A 27617-nucleotide genomic window follows, 5' to 3' on the forward strand; every position below is an offset into this window, starting at 1 on the left:
TTCCTGAGAATTCCCTTCATGAATTTACACATAACAGAAGTAGCTGCTTCAAAACATTTGAAGCCAAAGTGCTAGACAGGAAGCAACCACCAATTATAGAAACCTAAATACAACTAGTTGAAAGCAAAGAAAATGTTTAAAAAATATATATTACAAAAGCGGTTGTGCACTTTGTCATATAACATCCTCCCCCCAAATCATGCCAGTCAGTACTGTGGATTACGCTATTTCAGAATGAAAAAGAAAACCCACAGAACAGAAACCCAGAAGCTTTTGAATTCCCAAACCACTAGTTTTAAGAGGTGCTTCCTTATATGTGCAGCTTCTTGTCAAGGTAATTATTATCTATTTTGGATTTGTAACGTGCAAAATCTATAGATTATAGATTAATTCCTGACATTCTCTTACTGGTGCTGAAGCAAATTCACAGTACAGACCATCAAGACTCTTCATGCTGTGAATGAGCATTAGAAAAGGTAAAGTGCAATTCATCCTGTTTTGAGAGTCACCCAGTGAACTCTGTACTTCAGCATAGATTACAGCATATTTCACACTAGGAAGATCCACATTAAACAATGTCTTTAGTTCAAGGTGGGTAATTCCGCTTTTTAATAGGCTGTATGAAATCCACTCTGCTGTAAAATCTGAAAAATTCTGGCTTCAGTCCAGCTTCTGACAGTGTTAAGAAGGTCTCAGTCACTTACTAGTACTATCAAGAACAGCAGATCTTTTTGATATCTAAACATGGCACAAGTCTGAAATCAGAAGGTTCATTCCGAATGTTCCAGGTTTGTGCAGTGCAACTCGTGTTACTTAAATCCAGTCATCGATGTCCTAATGATAAACTCCCTTCCCCAGTTTGCTATAGCAGCTCTTGCTCATCATCTTCAGATCCTGAGGGTCCTTGTCGTACTTCTTCATACCATTTGTTTGTGAGGGTTTTCATCTGTATGCGCCCATGATGCAAGTCCTAGGGCAAAATAAAACCAGAACACTTGTTATGTAGCTGCAATACTATTTGTATATTGGAGAGAACAAGAGGGAAAGACTAGTTTAACATATGTCTCAAGAAATAATCTGATCCTGAGCGTGCAAAACATTTTGGTTCTTACCAGGAAATACTAAATACTCAATCCAGCAGTATTTTTTTTTTCCAGAGGTGATATTTAGATGAGATTTTCACTTGTGTTTTTCTAGACAGTGATGCTCTGTGAGTTTCAACAATCACAACACTGTCTGGATGGCCTATCTTTGAACCTCACTCCCCTCTACACGTCTCTGGAGACAGTGGGAAGATTGTGGCCTGTTCTGGTGAGTCACATACTCAGTTTTCTAGCCTTTGGCTGCAATCTGGATGGCAGGCTGTGTTTCTGACTAGCCAAGTATGAATCCAGTGCTTGCTCTGGTTTCTTGCTTCTTTTTGGTTTTGCAAAAAAACTCCTTTTGGCTTTTGTGTGAAAGTGCTGAAAGCACATCCTGTAATTGTTTTGGAAAGAAGTCTGTCTGAGCAGGCTAGGAAGCTGGAATGAGCATACTTTAGACAAAATGATCAATTCCACAGCTAAAATGCGGAAATTTATGGTGAATTGGGAAAACATTGAAGTCTGTGGCTAAGTAATCTCAGATTTCTAAAGGCCTGGATTGAAAACAGCACAGAATTTTCACCTCTCAGAACCCCTGAGCATTAAGTTATCTTCATATTCAGCCAGCCATCACCCTCTATTCACAGCTTTTAAGTCTGTCTCCCAGTGAGGAAGCCTGGGAAACAAAGGTTGCAATCCTAGTGCAAACTTCCAAGATAAAATGTACACACTGCAGAAAACTAACAGCTGAAAAATTCACAGGACTTTGAACAGCAAGTGGAAGCAACAGTTTGTGTGACAGCACTTTGAAACTGCATGGCAGGAGATCCTTCTAGTAATTTTGGCTTTAGAAGCTCTATGAGGCACAATTTTAGGCTGAGTTGCCAAGCTCCTGATAATGCAACGTGGTTGGTAGTAGTCTGTAAGATTAAAGCTGAATCAGTACACCAATAAACACTTTAAAATTTAATTGTGGTAGCCCTGAGAGGTGTTCAATTAATTCTATTGCAATTTTACAGTACAACTTTACATATCCACATGTAATATTACATGCCTTGCTGCTCCCAATGCAGAAGTTGCATGGCTGCATTACAAGCCTGGAACGGGACGCCGTGAAACGACATCCACACTGTGTCTTCTCTTCAAGAAGAGAAGCACTACTTACTTCTTGTGTGAGTCTTCTTGTGAAGAAAGGATTCAAATACTTGGCATCAAACCACATAAACCCTTTGAGGTCTTGGCGTTTTATGTACTGGGCTTCATACTCCTCCTCCGTGAGTTCTGACAAATGTTCCGATTCTATGGTATTCCCCTAGAATAAAAACACAGAAGTACTGGAATAACTACCAGAAATAGAGCAGCTGTTCCCTTCAGTTTGCTTCAACCCACTCTGCTCTCTCCCTTCCCAGAAATGATTCCCATACTGCAATAAAATGGAAATTATCCCCTCAGCCTACCAAGGTTTCTGGCTGTATGAATCTTTCCAGTTGTTGATTCCCAGATGCACTTCCCTTTTCACACTGAAAGCCAAAAAGGCTTCAAATGTTCCTTATTTTGTATTTGTTAGCACTGCAGAGAGCAGAAATTTCTAGTGCGTAGGTTTTCTCTCTCCTGTGAGCTGAACAATGTGTTCACCCAGCAAGCAACAACCCTTCCATGGCATTGTCCAGGTGACTGCTGACTCTCATGCTGAAAACAAGCCCTGTATCCAAACAGGCCACATCACTGTGGCCTTCCCATGCATGTTTCCCTAACTCGGGCAATAGGCCTAAGTTAATTCCAAAACCTGGGAGGGTCTTTCATGCCAAAAGGAGCTGTTCTTCACACCCTGTAGAACAATGCCCTGCACATATTGCTTGATGGTTTGGAGAAAAAGAGACAAAGAAGGTGGGATTCTGAGTGCACTCCTGCCTTTAGCACAGGAGGTTTCAGACTGGCTGTTTTCTGCAGTACTTCTGCTTAGCCAAGAACCACTTTAAACTAAAGTCTAACTCAGAGGGATGCTGTTAAAACCTCCTTGCGGCTTTTGACTTTTTCAAAATATTTTTTCCCTGCCCTTTATGAAAAATGCATGACTCATAATGTATGAGCTATCTTCCCTCTATGTGTGACTCAACCTATCCTGTATCATCTGCTCTATGTTTTTGCAGGAGTTACACTAATTCCTACTGATCAATTTATAAATATATTGATTTAGAGTCATTCACTTAGTTCTAAACACAACTACTTGTGTAAATACTAACTAAGCTCTGTCTTTGCAGATTTTTAAAATGACAGCCCTTAATTTTCTCTCTGCTCTGGTCCCACTGCTTTCACTTTACTTTCCAGTAGGAAACAACCCTAAGTTTTTACTATGAACTGGTCTTTTCTTTGAAAAGGTAAAGAAATAACATCAATAATCCACTGAATAGAAGAGAAACAAACCATCTTCTCTGTCTTGCTAAGATTAATGTCCTTCTTGTTCCTCCTGCGTGCTTTGGAGTCCTCGATGTCAATCAGTCTGATGAGGGGCATGGTTCCTCCCCCCAGCAGCAGGATTGTGAACAACACAATGATGATGGTTGTAGTGCCAATGAGCTGCCTCTTCTCTATTGGTTCCAAGCCCAAATGGAGGCTGAGGGCATAAGGAATTGCGCCACGTAAACCTTATCAGGGAGAATAATAAATCAGTGAAGAGCCAGGCAACATCCACATTGATCCTGCACACCCCATTACCTCACCAGGATTCCTCTAACTTTAAGGATATTTAGGGTCCTATACCGTAACCATTTCTGTGTTGTTTGGTCACCACCCTAAAATGAATCACAGCTCTTCAAATATTAATCTTTTCAAACCACAGTGTGTTTAGATCTATAAAGAAATTAGCTTAGTTGCAGAAAAGCTGTAATTAGAATCTATATGATATGGCCCTCCAGCGCAAAGGGGAAATAATACTGATCTGTCGCATTTGGGTTTGAGAATGGCACAAATGTTGAACTGAGTTTTGCTCCACAGATGGAAAATTATACTCTGTCAGTGTAGCTGACACAATGAAAAAGACGAAACATTTTAACGAACCTTTTGAGGTTTAACTCACCACTAAACCACATAATAAACATCATCTTGGGAGTGATTTTATGATCACGGAAAAAGTTGAGTAGGTAGGAAAGTGGGAAAATGTTCACAGCTCTACCAAAGAGAACAAGTACCTGAAAAACAAAAACCAAAGGCAAAGGTTATTTGACGCATTACCTTCATTCAGGCCCCAGCTGCATCTGGCTTGTGCAGAGCAAAGTGGATACGCCCTTATCACACAAAGCCTCATGCACAGACATGCTGCTAAGTCACACAAATAAATCCCCCAGTATAGGTCAGTGTAGAATTGAATGTTATAAACATTTAGTCTGCTTAACTGAAATGAAACCAGACATGTTACTGGCAGAGAGCAGACACTGTTTTACTTATAACCAGTAAACAAAACCCAAGAGGCATTCTAAGGAGACAAAGAATTACCCTGGGTACAAGTTTTACTCAGTTCAGCTCCTTTAATCATTCTCTTGGCATCGTGGCCAAGGGAATTTGTATTGTCTCCCTATGGACCAGTTCCTCAGAGAAGAAGGCCAGAAGCCAAACAAGGAATGTGGAATGCAGTCCCTCCTCATGAGTACCTGGGTATGGTTATAAAATACACCAAAACATGCAGGTAACTCTGGCTGGGTCAAATATTATCGATTTGATGGAAGGAAAATAACAAGCACAGCAAAAGCTAACTCAGGCAGGTAGAGTTCTTTACAGTGACATTGCTTTGTAAACTCCACCACAAACAGACCTTGAAAAGGTAAATATCCTAGAACAGGTTACCAGCATCCTTGTAGGGCTGTGTCATTTTCATCTAGGAATCACCCCCAAATTATTCTGTTTGCATTATGGCTGCAATGGCAATGCTACATAGAAGGAAGTGTCACACCTTAGCTATATATTAGATAAGGATGTTGGGTACATATGTGCAATGCAATAAGAGCAGTTCCCCATGCTGATATGCTGATACCACTAATCTGTGAATGGTAGGGAACAATTCTTCTCTTGAACCATGGACTGAAACGTGCTAACTATATGTTCCTGTAGGTGCCTGGAAGTGGTCTCATACTGTAGTAGATCTAATAAGCTCAAAATTAAGAAGGGTCGTCTTCTTATTTTTAATAATCTTATGCACAGGCTTCAGAATAACAGCACACTGATTTCTTAAAGAATGCTGCTATATATGTACACCAAAGTGCTGAGAATAAGAAGAGAACAATGATTTCCTGCTATTAGTGAGGATGAACTAAGATCGGTTCAGTATTCAGTGAGAAAGATTCAGTATTTTCTCATAGCAGTATAAAAATATTTTCATACAACGCTATAAAACATCCTGAAATATTTTAAGTGTGAGAATTTTTTTACCCCATGAATACCAAAAAAAAAAAAAAAAAAAAAAAGTATCTAAACAAGTTTGGAGGGAAGTAAATACTCACTATGCACCAGATGACGAAGGACATTTCAAACTTGTGAGGAAAACTAAAAATTGACAGGCCAAGAAAAGCAAAAACACACGTTTCTGAAAAATAGAGAGCATTTTAAATAAGCAATTTAATGAAACCATTTCTACTCCTATAATAAATTACTAAATATACTGCATAAAAAATATATTTTCTCATTTTTGGATGTACAAAATAAGCAGCAGTGGTATTTTACAACAGGCCAGATTCTCCCATACTCACTGTCAGTGGACATCACCTTATATGTAGGCTTTTTTTTTTTTTTTTTCTAAGTTTTAAATTGCTAATGAGTAAGAGCAGAGAAAGCAAAACCTTGTTCTGGATACACAGGATTTTTTTTTGCTTGAAGAATATAGGCCAAGCTCCAGAATACACTTGAGCTGAAGGACTGAGTACCTACTATTGCCATTACAGAATCTTCCAGTGATGATGCTTCCTAAAACCATCGCACTGGTAGCTGTCCTAGCAAGCTAGATTCCTTATTATAAAGACTGTTACAGAGAGGAAGCTTTTGGATAGACAGTAGCAAACAACTGAATAACCAAGTTACCCCATCTTAACACTTTATTGCTCTTGGTTTGGGTGCTAGTTAACTTACATTTGCATGCTCAAAGCCTGATGCAGATATACAAAAAATTACAGAGTAACTCTTTTACAGTGATTTGAATGAATATGCCTTTTTAGTATTTGTAACACATAAAAGTAAAAACCTGATGAGCTACTGGTGCTCAGAGGAGTGGTTAAATTTAGTCTGCAGCAGTGCTACTTCTTTTCCACGCTTCAAACCCAAGCAACTTTTTTTTTTTTTTTTTTTTTTTTTTTTTTTTTGTAAAAGTGGAATACTTTTATGGCACTCACTAAGAAAATAAGGATATATTTGTAACACAAACTCATGTCATTTCTTTTAAAAGTTTGGTTCATAAAAGGAAGTGGAAAAGCTATATGGCCCTGAGCTGTTTCTATCACTACTTCTACAAAAATCTTCTCATTTTCTGAAGATATTATTTTTGCAAGTGGCATTTTAATATCCCAGCTCAGTTAAAACCATGGCTATATCCCATCTCCTACCACTAAAAATAGGCCAGAGGGAGAAAGGAGTCAGAGAGATCTATTTGATTATCAATCTTGTGGCAAATCTTAGCAGGAGCCTGCAGGATGGAAGAGGGAGAAGATTTACTGTATGTTCGATGTTGTGTGGCAGGAAAGGTGACTCCTGACTGCCTCCCAGGCTCCTCACCAGGGAGTCTTCTGCTGAAGACATGAACCACTGACAAAAACTGCTAGAGGAAAATTCACTTCCCTTGCTGCCACCAGAACCACCACTTCATGCAAACTGTTTTTAAACTACTATTAAACAAAAGCTAAACAAAGCACTTACCACACATGAAAGCAACAGTTCTCAGTGTCTGCTGCATTAAAATCTGTGTAACTGGGGACAGATTATGATGTGTGTAGTGGGACATCACGATGCCAGAGAACAGGATTGCCATGATACCTGTAGAAGCAACATGGTAATCAGCAAAAGAATACCTTGTATCCTGCAAACACTCCTGGTGTTAATAACCCCTACCAACACAGAAGTTTATGAAGAGCTGAGTGAGGCTTCTTACCATGTACTGGTCTCATCTTCCTGGTCATGTAAATACCAGGAGATCCAAAATAGATCACGTGCATACTACAATAAATCCCCGTTATGTCATGTTTTCCCACAAAAATGGGCAAAATAATCTAAAATCTTGAGTGTTTCTTTCTGTCTTTCATTCTCCTAACAAGATAGGAAGGTGAGATCAAAAGAGGACTAAAAGCAACCAGAGAATTGCTAGAAGGATTAGAATAAATAACTGAGATGCGCTCAGAAAAATCCTTTTTCTAAAATAAAGTGGTAATTTGACAAAAGTTCTTTAAAGCTTGTATTCCTTAAGAACTCATTCTTGAGGGCATTTGAGCAAATTAGGGAGCTTGTCTTTACAAATTAAAAAACAAAGGACCCTGAATTACCTAAGAGTAACCAGGTAGGGAACTTACCACAAATTCTTGTTGGTTATGTATCAAAATGCAAGTATGTTGCTTGTATAGTATAATGGCATGGCAATTGTATAACATTATAATTTTAGATTTACAAGAAATACAAACTATAAATAAAAAAGCCATGTTCTAAGGCATTCAGGTATTATGCTGACAACTCTAGAATAATCTTCTTACAGGCAAAATCCATTTTTGTAAATGTACAAATATAAAAACACATCAAGCTATTTGCTCCAATTTCAGGTATTATTGCCACTTCCAGTATATGTGTTGGCCTACACACATAAACGGAATAGCTTGGGTGCAGGTGGGCAGAAAGGAATGCTTGCATTAGCATTATACATCCTGATTGGGTAACGACTGTAATTACAAGACACATCTTTATACATACAAAAAAATACGACTCCACTGGCTTCAGTGGAGGAATGCTGATACTTCCTACTCTTCAAACTATAGATAATCCCAACTACAGAATCCATTTCAAAATATCCCTGCTAGTGCACATGCACATTTTAGAACGTTGATTTCATACCTGCAGATCATTTACAAGAAATCTAATTCTGCTACTATGCCTCAGAAACCAGTAACATTATATAAACTTGCAGAGCAAATATCTTTTAATGCACTTAAAAAAGCCCTCCTCCCCCTAAACTGGATCCAAAGAGATGTCTGAGGTGTTTAAATCATGCTAAGTGTTGCATTGTTTCCCGTTTCCCTTTATGAACAGCTGTGGAAGGAGACAGGAAGTAGACTGCCTTCAAAAACCAATTAAGTCAAGAGAGGTCAGAGATGAGCATCCGGCAGAACTGGATCCTGTTTTTGGACTTGATTTTACAATTTGTCAGACAAAAATCACCCCTAAGCCTCTTCTCCTGCCTCTGCAGCAAAACTTCTACCTTGTACAGAGAGATAATTACAAATCCTCGTGGCCTCAATGAAATTTTTCCAGTGGCATTGAAGGATGGCCGGAAAAATGTCTGCTAGAAAGTAGGCCAGGTTTTACCTAACCTAGCCAAGATGTGGCAAGGCCTGCAGTGTGCAACTGTGATTCTTCTTCTGTGAAAGGCAGAGGTAGCTGGGGAGAGGAGCTTTCTATTCATTTTGCTACTCACCTGACAGTGAGATACCTTCTGCAAGCCCATAAGGGAGGTAAGCAAAGATAATCATCATGCCAAACTCCAGAGAGGGGGTCTTCCTTAAATCAATGTGCTTTAGCACGTACATACGAAAACGTTATGGAAAATATAAGCAAAAAGCATCCAAAGAAAAATTTAAATATATGATATTTTGATATATATATAAAATACATATATGTACAATTCTATTATGAACCTCTCATTAGGTTTAACGTACTTATCTAGTGAATAGCTGAAAAAGTTTACAAATTCACCTATGAATCAGGTGTGGCAACATTCATATTTTATTAATATTAATGTTTTTTCTGGTAGAAGTCCATCAGCAAGGGCAGACCTAGACACAGAAGAGTTCTGTTACCAGCATACGTATATGATGCTGGTAACAGCAGGCCAAAGTTTGTTTGCATCTAGAAGGGCCACTTCCCTATACTTTCAGTCTTTGAAATGGCCAGATGACCAAATAAGGATCCATGTCCATAAAGAAGTGAACTGATTGCACCAAAGAATGCTGCAGAGAAACCACAGAGAGTCATTAAATGGCAAAGACTTTTTTAAAAATAGGTGAGAGCTACGGAACAGCAACTTGAAAATGAAATAACTCTCACCTCTGCTTCAACAGACCTTCCTTTTGATACCAGCCATGAGCTGAGCTAAATCCACTCTGTTTATGTTCGTACTCACAAGTGCAGACACTTGTCAAGGTTTGCAAATTCTATTACTTTGCATCTTATGCAGGCCACTGCAGCACAGCTGCCAAATAGGAGGAGGCAACTTTGCCTCAGACAAATATTTGCCACACTAACCATGCAAATAATCTATTCTCTTCAGTCACTACATTTTAGGTACTTCCAATGGATAAGACATATCTGCAATAATATTCACAGTGAGGAAGCACATTCACATATTCCTTGAATCACATCCTTATGTCAACTCTTAATCTACTTAACCTAACATCTCTGTAAGGATTAGATGCCAGTGACATGGAAGTTCAGATTCCACCTGGTCATGAGCCAGCAAACTTCAATCATATTTATCTGCCTGCAACTACTATAGATTTCTTCTTCTTCATAGAAATTTAGCATCGTTGTGGTAAGTCTAATACTCTAAGGCACAAATAATAAACATATATAATCAAGGCAAATAAACTGCCTTTCTCTTTGGTTTTATATTACTCAGATATCAGTGACTCACTCTCTTGTTGAGAGTTTAGAAGTTCTAAAGTTCATTCTAAAGAACCAAGAGGGTGAACATGTCTGCATTTATCTAAATAAACTGTTGCTCTTATTTACAAACATCGTGCTTAACAGCAAGTTCCAGATCACTTGAATATCTGTTACACAAGCCTAGCATAAAAAATACCTAGAAAGAATTCTGTGCTAACATTAACGCAAGCTTTCAAGAGTAACAAAGGTATCTGACTTGAATATCCTTCCTTAACGCATTACAGAAGCTTTTTGGGTTGTTTAGCAACCAATTTATGCAAGCAGAAGCAAAAAGATATAACTCATTGTAAATCCAAATCAGTGGTATCTGTATGCAGATATGCAGAAATATACAGGCTTGATTCAAAGGACTGCATTTTTTTATTTTTATTTTATTTTTATTTTTTTAAAGTGTTCTATATGTGAAAGAAGAGCCACACACTTAAGATCAGCATATTGAAAAGAAATTAACATATTCAGAAAACAACTTCTCTAGGAATAGGAACTGCTGTACAGCATTTCAGACTTGAATTATGTTCATACACCCATGTGCACTAACATAAAAACAAAATGAGCATGACAAAACACTCAGTCAACCTCTAAGAAACACTGGAGAATGTGGGAACAAAAAACACTATTAGAACATCAAAGTTTGCCAATTTGTGTGTACCACATTACCAAAATTTTAAAAAAGGATATTAATGCAGAAATAAGGCCAGTAAGTGTGCCAAGTGCTGCAGAGCCAAAGAACATCTTAAGAAAGTATCCCAGCGCCTGTAGAAAGGTTTGCCATCCGCTTACATCTGACATATTTTCTCTTGTCAAACCTTCTGCTGTGCTGGAAATGTTTAAAAAATAAAAAGAAACACTTATGAATTCTAAGTCTGGATATAAGCCAAATACCCTTCACGAGAGAAATAGAAGGACTCCCATTTCTGTGTTGCTGACAATCCTAAATGGGTTTTACTGTGAAACGTATCAGGAGAGGAATGTCAGATGATGTTAATCAAGTCCTGGTGTAATCCCCAAAGGGAAACCCAATTCTGCCCAAAATATTGCTCATTTGAAGAAACCTCCAGTGGTGAAGGCAGGCTATGATAACTCTCAATATTACAAAACCATTTTAAAGCTTTCAAAAAGGAAAAAAAAAGAATGTTTTGCGGTGATGAAAAGTCAGCCCAAGAAAATGTAGAGAGATCCTTACAGGACAAACATATAGGAAGACCTCTCTTCAAATATTTAAGTATGGGTAAGAGAATGGAAGGTCACTAGATAAAACGAAAGATGATCTGGAGGGGAAAGGGGAAATTGTCCATGGTCTTCCATAGAAAGACCTAAAATTGTATTACTTAAGAAACAAATGGCTCCTTGAAAAATGACTCTGCAACCTCACTACCTTCTTATTCAGTAGCTCTGCTCCTTGTAAACATACATAGTAACATGTCTAGACTTCATTAAGAACATGAAGATACATCTGCATTTTTTTCCACTCTTTCAGCCCCGAGGAATTATCACAGGTAAGGGATGAGGATATGGGATGTTGTTCTTCCCTGTGGCCTCAACATAAATATTTAAGAAAGTTCCTATTGCATATAGATTTCAATGTATCCCCCCAAACTGAAGTGTGATTCTAGGGATAAGGCAATGATGAAGGAACTACACCTGCTTATTTGTTTAGGAAAATATTTTTCTGCGAGTTTGAAGTGACCTTCTTGGTTTTCACTTGTCAGGCTATTCAGATGGAAGAAGAGCTAACAAACTTATTAACCTGCAAAGCAACCAATTCCAACTTGGGATCAATAAGATAGGGCACTGAGAAAGTTTCAGAGAGACAGTTATTCACTGTCTTCTGCCTATTCCATTTATGTTAGAAAGGAATGTTCTGCTTGTAACTAAGAAGGATCAATATCAAAGCTCAGCTTTAAGCCAGAAGCCCATGATTTGTTGCAACTGCAGATTGAAAAAACATTTGAATAATGTAACTAACAGAAAAGAGTGTCTTTGCAGACAAAATCTGAACTACATGTGTATTTAAATGAACTTACTTGGTCAAGACGATAGAGACTGCATCATTGAGAATGCTTTCTCCAAAAACCAACATGTTAAGTACTGGATCCACATTGAGGGCATTGAAAATGGCAATAGTAGCCACTGGATCAACTGCAGATATTAAAGAGCCGAATGCAAAACTGGGAGAACACAAAACAAAACACAAAACTAGAGGACAGAAAAATATGCACCTAATAAATTTACATTATCAACATGAACAACTACTAACACAGAGTATGTATTATTGAGTTCATAAACATTAGTTGAAAGTTCTGTTCTCTTCCCACTCTTAAGAACTTGAAGTGACAAACTTTTTTTTTTTTAATTTACAGATATATCAAAAAAATATTGTCCAAGTGGGATAGTAGTTTGAGAAATATTTATCTCTTAACTCTCGACAGCAGTACCAATGTCTTGTTACAACTGAATAAGAAAAAACAACTTTATAGACAAAGCCTAAACAATGTATCACACATGCACAGTGTCACCTGCTGAGGAGTATTAGAGTGTTTCACCTACACGAAACGGTTAAAATTTCATTACTCTGGAATCCTATGACAGACAATACAGAAGCAATGGGACCTCTCTGCTGCATAAAGCCAAATGTTGGAGCCAAGCAATGAAGACTTTCGCTGTTCACGCATGCTTTACTTATTCTGTTCCTTGCTTGTTACCCAAATTATTTATGAATTTTAACAGAAAAACACTGTACTCGGCTGTGCAATAAACAGACAAAACAATTCCCTATAGGTTGGTGTACTTCTAGAAAACTGATTAGATACTTTGCAAAGTTCTTGAAAAATTACACCGTTTGTTTTAAAAATACAGTCCATCTTTTCATAGAAGATTTGGATTTGTGAGTCATCCCTTTATGATACAGTCTAATAATTCCAATTAATTAAAGCTAGCATATTTTAACTTTGAGGTTAATTAAAAACCAAGCATGTTTACGTTCTGGAAGAGAATCACTTAGCACAGAACACTACTTGGTAGTAAGATTGTCAGTGTCAGGCTCAGAAACGTCAGGTCCATTTAATAGTTTCATCTGCCACGTCAAACCTAAGCAATTCGAGCACTACCCAGAACAGCTGGCCAGCTGCAGTGCACATCCCACCTACAGTGCTTTTTGATGTGTGCTTCATTTGATATAGACCACACCATTTCACCAGAAGCTTACCTGTCTGTCATGTTAAGTTTATAAATTACATCAGCCTGAAAGAATAGGCAAAACATAAATTAAAATCAGCTATGTGTTTCTCTCTCTCTTCTTCTTCTTTTTTTTTTTTTTTAAATACTTCACCAAATCTAGGTCTATTGTGAGGGGAAAAAATCATAAAAGTGGCTTTAGTATATCCTATGTAACATTGTCCTCTAGCAGTGATCTGTTACAACTCTGGTCACCAGATTCAGGAGAGTCCAGATGAAACTGGAACAGATACAGGTGAATAGAGTAACAGAGGTTTTCACAGGAATGGACATCTGGAAAAACAGGGAAATAGGAAAGCACGGATTGTTCTGCCTAGGTGATATCTACTAGAAGACACGATTATCTGAGTCTATAACTAATCAAAGGGGAAATACCAAAGAGGATACCACCGTGCTACAGCAAACTGCTGGCATAATAACAAATAAGCTTAATACTAGGAATCTGATTATGGCTTTTAACACTTAGAGAAATCAACTTCTGGAACAGCCTTCTGATTGAAAGACCAGGGAATTAAAAATGTCAAATTCAGCTCAAGCTTTACTTGCTTTTAACATGGAATAAGATATATCCATGGAGGGCTTTATACGATGGTACCTCTATAATAGCAGAAAATTGGATTTGAGGACTCAGGGACTCATTTTCACTGGTTTTGCCTACTTGGACTTTAAAACAACAATTGACTTTCAAGGACAAGCTGGATACACATATGTGCTTCTAAGCAGTTTTTCCTTACCTGGCCAAGAAAATAAATTCCTCCACCTACAATGAAAGCTGATATTGCTGTGCCAAATACAGAAAATAGAGTGATGGAACCTATGTTCTGAAAAAAATTACCCTGGAACACAAAAATAAAGTAAATTAGTAAAAACAAATGGACGGAGGAACAGTGTTTAGACTCTGCATCTGTACAATTCCATCCAAATTAGATTCTGATTCGCAACTGGGTTTCAGAAATAATTAAACCTTAGTTTGGTTCCAGGTATTCCCATATGTATAGCTGCACCACCTGCCTAGAGAGATTGCTCTTTTGAGGACAGCAAATGAAAAGGCCTCGCTTAGTGAGGACCAAAACCCCTTCAGCCAGGACTACCACTGCAAGAAAAGCCCATGTATGCACAGCTGCTCAGGCAAAAGGTGAAAATCCTGGCACACATTGTCACCGTGCCGCTTCTTTAGGCACAGAATGACCCCAACTTTCCCATGTGTGCCAGCTCCTTCCCATTTTGCCTGTTTCACATCAGCCCTCATGCAGCTCTGCTGAGGTGACAAACTGCTTGACCAGGGAAAATAACCTCTGCCGCAGCACGTGAGCTAGCTGCAGTACTGCTAACTGAAAGCAGATTCTGTTTCAAACAAAACCTCAGCGCGTTAAATGAGTGTATAGCAAAGACTAACCTTGTGCAATGAATATCCAGATTCAAATATAATAGGTGGAAGTAAAAGCAGAAAAAACATATTTGGACGAAACATTTCTTCTTCCTGCAAAACAAAAATAAAGTATAATTTGAAGGATATCATGACAGCATCAAACCTTCCCAAGGAGAATTTTTTTCTTTTTTTTTAAAAAAAAAACAAACTACATTGTAAAATGAAAATTACATTAATATTTCTCTTTTTATGGTAAAAGACTGCAGAATAGCAAACCATTTCAAGACTTTTTTTTTTATTCAGTGATAGAAAACCAAATGTTACTTATTTTAAATTGCTATTCTCAAATAAAAACACTTCTGTGCAGCTTATTTCCCTACAAAAGGTATTCCCATTTTACCGCACACTCTCAAACCTATAAGGATTGTCAAGGAAAGGTGACCTCCTGGCAACTGATCTGAATATAATCTAGCTTAACTGCGATCAAATACAGTTTCACTAAGATTAGTTTCAGCTAATCAGTGGACTAGAAGAAATCAGATCACCGCCTTAGTATACTTGCAAGTGAACAGGCTCAACATATATAATACTATAAGGCTCAGAGGCTTGATTCTTCTTGGCAAATGTAATTTATGACTGTAACTTAGTGTGATTCTTCTGATGGTTCCTTTTTTACCAGCAGAGAGATATAAACGAGGCCTAATGTAAAGCAAGATTGCATTTCTGGGGGGAGGAATCTTCCTCTCCAGTGTTTACCTCATCGCTGGGCCATTAGTGCTTTATAAAGTCATACCACCAAACTGGCCCCCTTCTTACTGCTGCTGCTGCCCAGGAGGCAAATTCAGCAACCCAACGTGGTTGGCAAATTCAGGCCCAAAGTGTCTCCCGTTACCAGCCACGTTCCCTCCCACCGCACGGGGCTGGACACGGCAGGACTTGTCACCTGAACATGCAGTGATGAATTTGTTGAAACTGAGGTTCAGCAGCTGATAGACTGTTCTGTTAAAACATCACTCAAAAACAGAAACACTAATCTTCAAAGACTCGCTCATATCTGCAACAGTGGTAATCATCTTAAAGGATTCAGGGGCTTCAGAAAATAAAACCCATCCCTTACGCTGAGGTGCTTTCCCCAGCAGTGCAATATAAGCCCTTATTCAGTGCATGGATAGCACTGCCCAGTTCCTGGCATTTCAGTAACTGCATTAGACAAAAAAAAATTCTTAATTGATTACATCTGAAAAGCAGGGTTTTGGACAAGCAGAAGGGAAATAAGGAAAAGGAAGGAGTGAATTTATGCTACGTAGAAGCAAACACTGGAAAAGCAAAATATGAAGCCTGCAATATCAGCCGACAAGAATCTCCAGCAAGTACAAGGTCCAGTGACCACCTATGAAAACAGGACAGCAAGAAATTATGTTACAAAGTTCTTAGGGCAGGAATGTGATCTAAGAATTGCTTTTCACATAGATAAAACCTGCAGTCAAATACTCTTTTTCCTGCATCAGATATATACAAACTCTCTGGCAAATTTAAAAACATTTAAAATGATTCAAGTTTCAATTTAGAAAGTACATAATTGTCATTGTTAATTATAATATTTCACCTAAAATTGTAGCTGTCTAAACTTTAATACAGTAAAAGAAACTTAAGTAATCAAATAAGAATGTCTTATCTGGAACCTTTTATCTAAGCTGATAATATGAGCAACTCTAGGCATCATACCCAGTGCCTTTCAAGGTTTGAATAACTGGCCAGAAATAATTAGGCAATTCAGTGTGTCAGTATTTCCCACGTTTACAAGATCACTGCTCAATACAAAGCATATCACAAACCTTTTCTTCCTACAAACTTGATCCACTTCAGGTTATTTAACCAGTAAGAAGCTATTCCAAAATGCTAATTTTGTGGATTTTTAACTGACTTCCAATTCTAAGTCAAATCCAGCCCACAAAGGTCAGGAATGCAAAAACATCATCTAACAGTAACTCAGGCCCCACCCTCTCCCGTTTGTGTATGTACAAACTAAATAGCCCAACTTGTGTCCTGAAGTAGGCGATGGCTTAAATGAATGCACACTGAATTACTTGACCAGAATAGCCCAATTTTAATTTAAAAGCTACGTTTTGTTGAAAATCTGTGCACTTCAATGTATTTCAACTAATGAAAAAAAAAAAAAAAAAAAAAAAAAAAAAAAAACTCCTTTATAGAAATAACTGCCAAGAAGAAGCAAACTGCAAGCTAGGATTAAAATTCACTACTTGGATAAAGATTTTAAGCTTGTTAATACAAACCTTGTTTAAAAACAGTGATTCAAATCACTGTGATTGGTCAGTTCACTGATTTAATTGTAAATACTGTTTGATTCTATGAAATAACACAATTTAAATATTGTATGATTTTTAATTAAAGAAGAAATAGCAAAGAGTTCACTGCTTTTGTGCTATATATAAAACTACAGGAGGCAAAGCCCTTGCTTCATTGTACAGTTCACCTCCTGGAGACATTTCTGCCAGAACTCTCCCTCTCCAGCGAAGCTTCTACAGACAAGAGACCTCACAGCTTCACAGAGTAATTCGGGTTGGAAGGAACCTCTGGAGGTCCCTGATCCAATTCCCTGTTCACAGCAGGGACAATGTGGTGCACTTTAGGTTGTCCGAGATCTTGTCCAGCCAATTTTTGAACATCTTCATGGATGAGGCCCTTGTTGCCATGTTTATGTTCATCCCTACTCTGTACTTTTTCCTTCAAGTATCTAAATCTGTAAAGCTCTGGGCACTTGGACAAGAACAACCTTCTGCACAGATACTTCTGATGGATATAAAGCTCGTGTCTTGCTGTGAGGCACAAGCCAGAGTGAAAAAAACAGTGGCTGCTTTAAGCAGACTCCTTTCTGCAGTATTTGCAGAAGAAAATCAGGGGTACCCAAGCAGCAAGCCAGGCTGAATGGATTGGTCTGTGAACCATCTGTTCTTAGCACTATAATTTGTTACAGTTTTAAAGCTGTGCTGAAAATGGTAAGTAAAATTTAAAAAAAGAAAAAACCTTTTGGTATTTAACAGAGTCATTCTGAAGAAGTGTTCCTCTTTTCTTCTGTGAAACCTCTGCTAACATCTCCAGATAAGACATGAATCTAGAACTGTATCAAAACACATCTAACGAAAACACCTATAGAATTAACTCTCTAAGGAGGAGCAAGAAAAAATACATTAATATAATCAGGAAGTACACAAGACAAAGAACTGAAATGCCATTTTTTAGTGTATCTGGTCCCACAATGCAAAATGCCCAGTAGCTTCTTCTATCATAAATCTAACAGGAACAGATTTAGTACCATCCAAAGGATTTGGGGGGGAAAATAGTATATAAAAAAGATTCAGCAGGATTAGGATCCCAAATATCAGGTTGCATTACTATTAAAACTCTCCAAACTTTGGCTAACAGTACATATGCTATTGGAAATGACGTCAAAATAACTTAATATTATAAACAGTCTGGATTTAAACAAATAGGGATTGCTCTACAATGAACAATGAATTGCTTTAATTATACCTTCCAGTTGGCCAGCTTTTGAGCCTCTATGATTTTTATAAAAGCTCCCATGAGGATACCTAGGAGAAAATGAGATAACATTTTTAAAGTTTTTCCATAAACTGTTACAGACTATCAGTCAATAGATTCTCAAAAGTTTTTTTTTTTTTTTTAAAGGCAAAACATGAAGTTGTAAGTTTTCTATTCCTGAATCACCATAAAACAGAAGTGGTTTTGTGTTGAAGACACTTTCCAGTACATTTCAAAATTTAAAAGCTTCGCCAAACAACAACAATAAAGTCATTTGGGTTATCTAAACACTGAAACACATGTATTGAGAGTGCTCTGCTCACTGCTCAGAAAGGCCCTTCACCCAGGCTGCATTCAAATTAATTTCTGCCTTTCCTTCTGAAGAAGCATGAGCTGGAGATACCCGTGACAGTGCCAAACCCTTGCGTCATGTCGGGGCCATCTGCAACATTAGCACAGCTTAAGTGTGTTAGTGTTGCAACTGTGTGTTAAAGTGGGTCCAGACTTCCTGCACAGCAGTGAATTTTGTCTCAATGAAATCATAACACCAGCAATGAAGTAGAGGATAAATTCCAATCAGGGTGAAGACAATGACATAACTATTTCCCAATTGGATTACATATATTTTAAGTCATTTAGAAATAGTAATTTGAGTATAAAGTATATTTATCAAAGGTGTTGCAAATGCAATGGCTAGAAGTCCTAATGCTCTTTCCTTCCATCCATCTTCAAGGAGATAAGACAGCAAACTCAAAATTAATGATTTTTTCTGCAAGTCAGAAATAAAATTCATAGCTGGTCACTAACTGCTTTCAAGGAGTTATGAGGATTTAGCATACGTCAGATTGCAAATCTTGTGTTTCTCTATGGCTGCTTTTTATCATTTACAGAATGAAAACTAGTCAAATGCTGGGATGCAGAAGTGAAAATACACTGAATGAATGATAAGTAGTGTCTGAGAAGCTTAAATCTTGCTTTCTTGCAACTCATGTATTTTTTACTCAGTCATACTGTGGCCATGAAGAGAGTCTTACAGTGGCATCACATGGATTACTCCTGATGGATGTGTCATACACACAGTGTTGCATGAGGCCTAAGCCTTCTTTCATACAGAACTATGCAAACGCATCGGTACCAGAGGATAGAAATAATTGCCCTGTGAAATGGTTAACAGGGAAAAGAAAAACAAAACGTTAGAGAAGGAACATCAAAGGTCTGCTGTTCTTTGATGTAGGATGGAATCCAGGGACAGCCGCTCACATGCCAGATAAATCCAGCTCTCAGTAGGAGCACAGAGGCTCCCCATTTTGCAATGGAAGCAACGTCCCAAATCAAGGACCAGAACAGCCCTATTTCTGAAGAGCAGCAACACCATCTTCCACTGTTACAAACACTATTTGTATCACTAACAGGTTTATGTGGGGGAAAAAAGTGCAGCACATACATCTGAAGGCACAAACTTCCAATACTGTCCTTTTCAAACAAACATTCAGTAGCTGATAAATCAGTACTGAGAAACCTCACAGAAAACCATGTTTAGGGAGGATTTGAAAGAAGAGAGTACCCCTAAACTCTCTTTAACAGAAGTGCCCAAGCACCTAGATAACACTAACACACACACGTTACACACTTTAGGAACTGGGTATCTGAGTCACCTTGTGGATCTCATTTATGATCAATTACTGGAAGGGAACTCAAAGTGGGAAGAACATGAGAAACCCTCATGTTCTCGCTCTAAGAATTCTGCCTCAGACACTTTTTTTTTCCTTAGCTGTTCTGTAACTACAAATGCTGTAATTCTGCATAAACATTGTATTATTTTTTTCTTAACATTATTAATACAGGAAGGCTTGTAACCTGTGTAGGAAAGACACTATATAATTGGGCATATGTACAAACAAACAGCACATATAGGCAGCTGCAGGCAAGAGGGCTAGACTATGCACAGAGCTAACATGAATCTGTCACAGACAGATGTGTGTGACACTACGTCAAGGCAATCTTCTCTCCAGGGCATAAAAGTGAATAATAGAGCATAGGAAAACTTTATAGAGAGAAAACATACCTAATCCTTTAAGATGCTTGCATTTTCACTGATAACAGCAGTGTGTTTACAGAGGTCTACCACTTGGTACACACTGCTTGCTAGGAAAATGTTTTTGATATCATTCACTGGAGCGAAGATCACTAGTTATTATGAGATAACTAATTAATTAGTTATTTAGTAAGTTATTCCTGCATTACTGTTAGGTTCCAAGAACGTATACAAAATTCAGTCCACACACAGGGACAGAATAGGGACTCACTAACGGTGCAGTGAAGGAAGAAAAAATAATGTGATGGAATGCGTCTTTTAATGAGCCTACATCTGACTGATAGAAGGAATTTACTTTCAATATTAAAAGTCAAATGAATAATGATATAAACGTTTGCAAAGCAACAGCAGAGGGTGAAAGGATGAGCCAGAGTTATACAACTCACTCCTTCCAACAGCACAAGTTACCTGCAGCTGCATCCTGTGCTCAACACGACTAGGGGCAGCCGTGAAGGAGAGCTGCACTAAAGAACATATCACTGAGAGGGCTTCAGGGGAGCAGGGTGAAACCTGGATGCCTAGTTGTACAACCGCTCCTGTGTGGCTTTGCAAACTACTCTCCTTTAATTACTAGATTAATGAAAGCAATTTCTTTTCAGCTGCTTCCATCTGTTAAATCAGTAAGATCTGTTTAGTCTTTTTTTACCAAGGGACTAATTGGAAAGTTAAGTTTGGAACAGTTAATCTAAACATCTTTCCTTTGAAAACTTTATAGCAAGTTTACTAATAAAGTCTCTATTTTTCCTTAGGTTTTTTTTTTTTTTTTTGAGAAATATTTTACATCAATCGAATTCTAGAAACCTTAAGGACTAAGATCAAAATACAGCTTTACAGAATGCACTTTCCGCCAGTAAAATGACATACCACAGATACTGTAAAACACGGGCTTACATGTAGCTTAGAAAATGGGAGGAGAAACTGTCATAGTATCATACTTATCTGCTCTGTTTTCATGTTTATTAGTCCTCAGTAACTCCTAAGAACATTTGCTGAGCTGACAAGTCAAAATAGAACACACCTCATCTGGCATTGCTGGCAAAACTGGATAGCTGAAACTCAAGCTGTGCTCTTGCAGCTGTGTACATCATTACCAGTAACAGAGGTTCACTGACCAGCAATTAGCTGGCAATTCCAGTGATTATACAGATGCCACGTCCTGCCAACAGAGCTGACAGTAGTTTAAATATGACTCAGCCAATAAGCTAAACAAATAAGGCTTAAGTGACACAAGACATCTGTCGGTCCTGTTGTTAGTAGGTATAACACTCTCTTGACTTTATTGGAATTGCATTTACTGATAACATTCAGTTCAGCTAAGGAAACAAACTTCACCTATGCCATGGTTCACACTGAAAATTGAACCAAACAGGTCTGTTACATGCCCTCTATGCAAAAATCCCAGATATGCCTTGCTGCTGCTTACTGCAAACTTTCACATCAGAGACAGCCCCAGCAAGAAAACTCAGCAATTTCATGAATAGTCTTTTGTTGGGACAGAAGCACAGACCTCAGTGGCCCAGCTAAAATCCTTGCCCTGCTGCTGAGGTGCCAAGAACAAGAAACAGAAAGAGAAGAGTGTTTGTGCCTGAGCTGCTCTCTGCAACCCTCAGCAGGGGCAGTGACGCAGGCCGCCCTAGCCCCTCTGGTCAGCACTGCCTGGCTCGGGGCAGAATCAAGAGAATAATAGCATAATTTGCAGGTTTTTATGCCAACAGGACTAAGCAACATACTGCTGTAGTTTAAATGACAGATTATATACACTTATATCCCCATTATTTTACATTAAAATAATGTCAATTATTTTCTTCTCTTTAAACTGTATTCAGTTTATATATATATATCTTTCTAGTGATGTCTAACAAACAACAGAACATTAAATTCATGCAAAAAATAGACTACTGACAGCCCGTTGATTAATACACAAATTCAATATAAATATGTCATGGTTACTCACCTAAGGAAACAACTGCCACACTCTCTGGTAGAAAATGAAGTCTGTATTTTATCAGTAAATGCACCAATATGATGCAGATAGCTGTGAAGGAAAATAAGACAACAGTAGAAGATGGGTGTGAGAAGAGTATAAAAATTTTCTAAGTAGTGTTTCCAAAGTATATATAGCAAAGTTTTTCCTAATGGTTTCCTAACGGTAAAGATTTTTCTCCCTTTATACAAAGTGCATTTCCCTTGCTGCAACTCGACTGCTGCTGCTCGTTCCTTTTGTGCACCTCTGAGAAAAGTTTTGCTCCATATTCTCTATAACTCCTATTCAGTGTACTAAGAGCTTGCAGAATGGGTAAAGTTTTAAATATCCAGATTTTCAGAACAAAGATCAGCCAAATTATTATACAAATCAGCAGAAACTTTTATTGCTCTGCATCACTGAAAATTAAACCAGTAAGGGCAAAGGAGCACTGTTGCTCTAGAAAAACGCAGAACAGATTTAGCTGAAGTTTAGAAGATTGGATTTAAATTCCATTTTGATCTAGCTCAACAAAGGCTTGAACAAGGAAAGTGAAGGATGGCACAACACTGGCCTGGAATGCCTGTAACACATAGGTGTGACTCAGTGTGGTAGGAAATCATCTGACAGTGGCCTGGAATAGTAATAGTATTACTGCTCATATTTATTCCAAGAGCAACTGAAGCCCAAGAATCATCTACAGCATTTTATAGAGGGGAATCAAATTATGGCCTCTTAAACTCAGACTGTTCTAAACTGCGCGTTTGACAAACCTAGTCATAGTTGCAACAGGAATCTTCATTCTCTTTAGACCATGTGTAAACAGAGTGCCTGCAGCTTTCATCCAGTTCACATGGCGAGCATTGCAGTGCCAGACCTAAACTGCAGCAGCACATACTTTGAACCTCTGAATGAACAAGCTTCTCTGACTGCTCTTAAATGATTTAGTTTAGCAGTTCCTTCTAATTACTAAAACAAACAACCTACTTTGTAGCTGATCCAGAGCAGCACCTTAAACTTACAATTCGAAGGGTGTAAAATGATCCACAAGTAATTCTAAGCATTAACCTTTTTTTTTTTGGTTCATTACTACAGCATGATCTGCATTAACAGAAACAAAGTACAAGCCTCGTAATACAAATATGACTTCTTGTTATGCTACTGTCCCATAAGGTGCCTACATTCACCCACGTGGTTATCTAATACACCCAGCTCATACACTTAGCATTTATGTACACATGAAAGGCATGATAAGACTTATGAACAGAGCAAAAACTCATAAAATACACAGTAGTATCTGCTCAATTACATGCATGTCATTTGCTCAAGGCCAAAACTACGCATTCTTAGGGATGAGCAGGGAGAGTTCAGTTCAGGGAGGCTGGCAGGGCTCCCTCCCCATCACATTCAGCCCGTTTCCACTCCCCTGGTCTTTATGATGTTGAGCATTCAGTTCTCAAAGCACCAACGTTTGGGTTTGCATTAATGTATTGTGCATAAACTGGTGATTACTTTTATATGCCACATTAGAGCCTGAAGTGGCTCACAAGCTCCTAATAAATGACTTGGACTTTAGGCTGTCAACACCAAACAGACTATTGGAACAACAGCCTTCTCACGTTATTGCAAGCAAAGTTTTTATTTACTTATCAGCCAGTACCATTAAGTTTTGCATCAATTTCCTGCCTGCAAAACCCAAATAACACTAATCCAACAAGAAATCTAGGATTACTGTGGTAACAGCATTCATGTGCTTTGAGATACCTAAAGGCACCTGGACACTACAGATATCCAACAAATGAACTCCAGAGGCAACCACAAATGGGCTTTTTGTCCAGCACTTCTGAACACTAGCTCCTTTCCACTATTTTTTTTTTTTTAAGCCCAAGCACTAACTCCCACCAAAGGAAACATTATAAGAGCCCACTAGGCTCTTTAGCTAATTTGTAACATACTTCCCTGTAAGGGCAGTCAGTTTGTATCTGGCAACATATCATCAATTTCAGATCCCTGTGCCATGTGTCAGAAGCACACCAACCAGACAGGGAAAAAAAAAATAAATAAGGGGGCAGATTAAAAGCATGCAACACAACACTACGGAAATTGTGGATCACATGAATTTAACAAAATAAAGGCATGCCCTTTTGGCCCAATGGTGCATATATTCAAGCAGAGCTTGAATAGTTTAACAGGCTGCAGAACACATGATATTTTAGGCATTATAAAATAGAGGCCTGACTTGGACACACCCAGCTCAGGACAGATCAGCTTTTGGGCTCATTCTAGTGCAGCCATTTTACAGCTCAAAACATTCAAATTAAAAAGCATTATAGACAGAGCACTTTTCATCCCTCCTGCAGCCTTAAAACAGGAATTACGAATGGGTACATTTCTAACATTTTTATGCTGGTTTTACTTTGTACAAAAAAAAAAAAAAATCCAGTTCCCTGAGAGATCCTTTCAAACTGCATCAAGTTATTAGACTGACATATACTCTGGCTAAAACCAGCACCTGGAATGCAGCCTGAAATCTTAGTCCTGCTCTTAAGTCCTACAAATACAACTTTACCGTGAACTGCCCATTTAAAAACCCTGAGGCATATTCAAATCAACATTTTTATTTTAATCTCAGTCTTCTGATCTACTGCATCTTGCTTTGATCTTTCTTTTACATCAGTGCAAATTCGAATATGTCATTAACCCTTGGCAAAACATCAATTCTCTTTGAAGACAAATGGTTATTTGAGAAATATGCAGAAGCTTTCTACTTTTTGCTGCATTTAATAACAGTTATTTACAGGACATTAAATTCTTACTTAAATCTTTTTTCCTTACCCAGACAGACTTACAAAAGTTTCTGCATTGCTGTCAACTCCATTCCTATTGTTTTCTCCAAATGATACTGGAAAGAGCAACCATTTAGAAGGAGAGAACATCAAAGGAGATGCTCTCTGAGTGCAGCTTGCTTTAGAGGAACCAAGCACACATATACATACCAGAAAAAAAAGACTATTTTTTTTTGTTATTGGTACAGTTTTGACTATAAAATTGTTCAAAGTAAATGGCAAGAGATAAACTTACAGAAAAGTTGGGTGTATAACTGCCATTTAAACATCTATTTACGTACAATAGGTGTTATTATGGCAACCTGCATGTTATTATTGTTCTTAGGTAAATAGAATGGTTAGAACTAATGCCGAACTTATGTATTGTGCACGTAAATCTCTTCTAGTTTCTTTTAATAAAAAGTCTGAATGCTGGAGTGCAGAAGTGCTGCAAGGACCTCTCTCTAGGGCATTCACCCTAAAGACAGCTGCAAGCATCGTGGAGTTTTGCAACAATGTCTTTTTCATAAGTGAATACATTACATCCAGCAGTTCTGTCCAGTACATAAGGAATGCAAAGCCAGTTTAATGTGTGGTTTGTGGATCTTACCAAGGTAAGATCTCCAGCAGTCCTCAGCTTTCCACACGAAGCATTTAGGTAGTTATATACCCAACTCTTCTCCCTGCATCTGTGAAACACTCTGTTCCACAAAGACAGAGAAACTGAGGAGAAATAAAATACCCATATATTCAGTTACAGAGTATACTTAACAGCGTTCAAAGGACATTTCAGTTCATCGTTCACCTAATACAAGAAGACTAAAGAAAATAGTCATGCCACTAGACTGCTCCTCTTGCTGTGCCTGGACTCCGGTCTGCACCGGCAGGATGGGCTTGGCCGGGGTGGGCAGCACCAGCTTGGTAGTGGCAGCGAGCGTTGTGCGGAGGGTGGCATTGACGGCCTCCAGGGTGGCGTTCGCAGACCTGTCAGGACAAGGCAACACACGGCGATGGGCGAGAGGAGCAGCGGGGCTACCAGCGGGCAGCCAAGCCGTGCCCGGTGTTTGAGGACAAGAGGCCCTTGCTCAGGGTGGTGGGAAGCGCCTGGGGAGCCCTGGGGCTCAGGCTCGGGGAGCTGCTCCGGGCTGCGCCGCAGACCCCCGGCACGGCCCCGAGGGCAGGACACGGCACGGCACGGCACGGCACGGCACGGCACGGCCGGTTCCGCCCCACAGGCCGGTTCGCTCCCCGCCTCCGCGCGGCCCGGGCCCGGTCGCCGCCTCCCCCCTCAGCGCCGCCGCCGCACTCACTCCGCCATCTTGCCGCCGCCGCGCTCGCGCCGGGCACTTCCGGGGCTGCCCGCGGCGCTCTGCACCTCCCCCGGCAGCTCTATGATCGGGAGTTATAAATAAATAAATACAAATAAATAAATAAGCGGCCGCCCCTGGGGGGGCGGAGTGCGCATGCGCGCCGCGCTGCGGGCCGCACCGCGTGATGCGGAGTGGCACGTGACCGCGTGGGCGGGTGCGCGCGTGCCGGGCCGCGAGCTGCCCCGCGGTTGCCTAGCGACGGCTCTGACGTCACGGCCGCGCGGTGCGGCGCCATGTCTGCGGACGGGAGCGCGCGGGCGGGCGGCGACCCCGCGGCGCCCGGTCCCCTCGTGGGCAGCTCCCCGCGCTCCGTGTCCGTCAGTCGGTGTCGCCCCACGGGCCCAGTCCCCTCGTGGGCAGCTCCCCACGCTCCGTGTCCGTCAGTCGGTGTCGCCCCGCGGGCCCTGTGCCCTCGTGGGCAGCTCCACACGCTCCGTGTCCATCAGCCAGCGTCGCCCCGTGGCGCCCGGTCCCCTCGTGGGCACTGCCACACGCTCCGTGTCCCCCAGCCGGTGTCACCCCGCAGCCCCTGTGCCTCCAGTCACCATTAGCTCTGCTCTCCTCAGCCACCACCAGTCACCCCGGCTCCTTGTCTCTCTGCCACCATCACCTGGTGGCTTCTCTTCCCTCGGCCACCGCTGCCCAGCAGCTTTGTGTCACTCAGTGGCTCCTTGTCCCTCACCTGCCACCACCACAGCCCATGTGGAGCCCCCTCTTCTGACACAGATTCACCTTGTCTATCCTGAGGGTTATCGCTCCAGAAGGGGAGCTGAGAGTCTGGCCGTGGTGACCATCAATGTGTGCAGACACCTCATGGCAAACTCGTGGTAGTGCCCGAATGCAGTAGATGGATGTAGAATTTTGAAATAAGGCGCTTTCAGCCTTTTTAAGTTTATTGCTCCCATAAATGTTTCCCCTTGTAGCTGCAGACCTGCACCAAATGCCTGGTAGCAGGTGCACAGCTTACTCATACTCAGCCGGAGACTGAGAACTGTGACTTTACAGCAAAAAGAAGCAGTGTGAAATCAACATTTACCAGGAATCGGAAATACCTTCTGAAGGCCCTGTAGGATACTGGGCCCTACTCTCATCCAAATATAATGGCGGATTCATTTAACAGACACGCTGATGTGTATGTGATCCTTTTACATTTTACTTCTGCTGTAAATTAGGGCGTGTGTCTCCAGCACATCAGAAGCTCAGGGACATTATCATCC

The 27617-nt window shown here is 39.7% G+C and overlaps 1 protein-coding gene across 1 annotated transcript; it reads right to left on the minus strand.

Moving 5' to 3' along the window:
• Positions 1 to 636: 636 nt before the first annotated feature.
• On the minus strand, positions 637 to 26350 carry SLC9A8 (solute carrier family 9 member A8). The gene is made up of 16 exons (XM_088528572.1): positions 26341 to 26350; positions 25836 to 26014; positions 22197 to 22277; positions 18139 to 18197; positions 14614 to 14697; positions 13952 to 14053; positions 13189 to 13223; positions 12008 to 12151; positions 10662 to 10800; positions 8737 to 8842; positions 6978 to 7094; positions 5576 to 5658; positions 4159 to 4270; positions 3507 to 3727; positions 2248 to 2394; positions 637 to 970 (listed from the first exon to the last, which is right to left on the minus strand). The coding sequence occupies exons 1-16, from the start codon at positions 26346 to 26348 to the stop codon at positions 863 to 865; spliced, it is 1725 nt and encodes a 574-aa protein (XP_088384698.1). The 5' UTR covers positions 26349 to 26350; the 3' UTR covers positions 637 to 862.
• Positions 26351 to 27617: the final 1267 nt, after the last annotated feature.

This window comes from Tinamus guttatus, unplaced genomic scaffold (genome assembly GCF_059628265.1).
Source record: "Tinamus guttatus ecotype Peru unplaced genomic scaffold, ASM5962826v1 Tinamus_guttatus_pri_ptg000027l, whole genome shotgun sequence".
Classification (NCBI taxonomy): Eukaryota; Metazoa; Chordata; class Aves; order Tinamiformes; family Tinamidae; genus Tinamus; species Tinamus guttatus.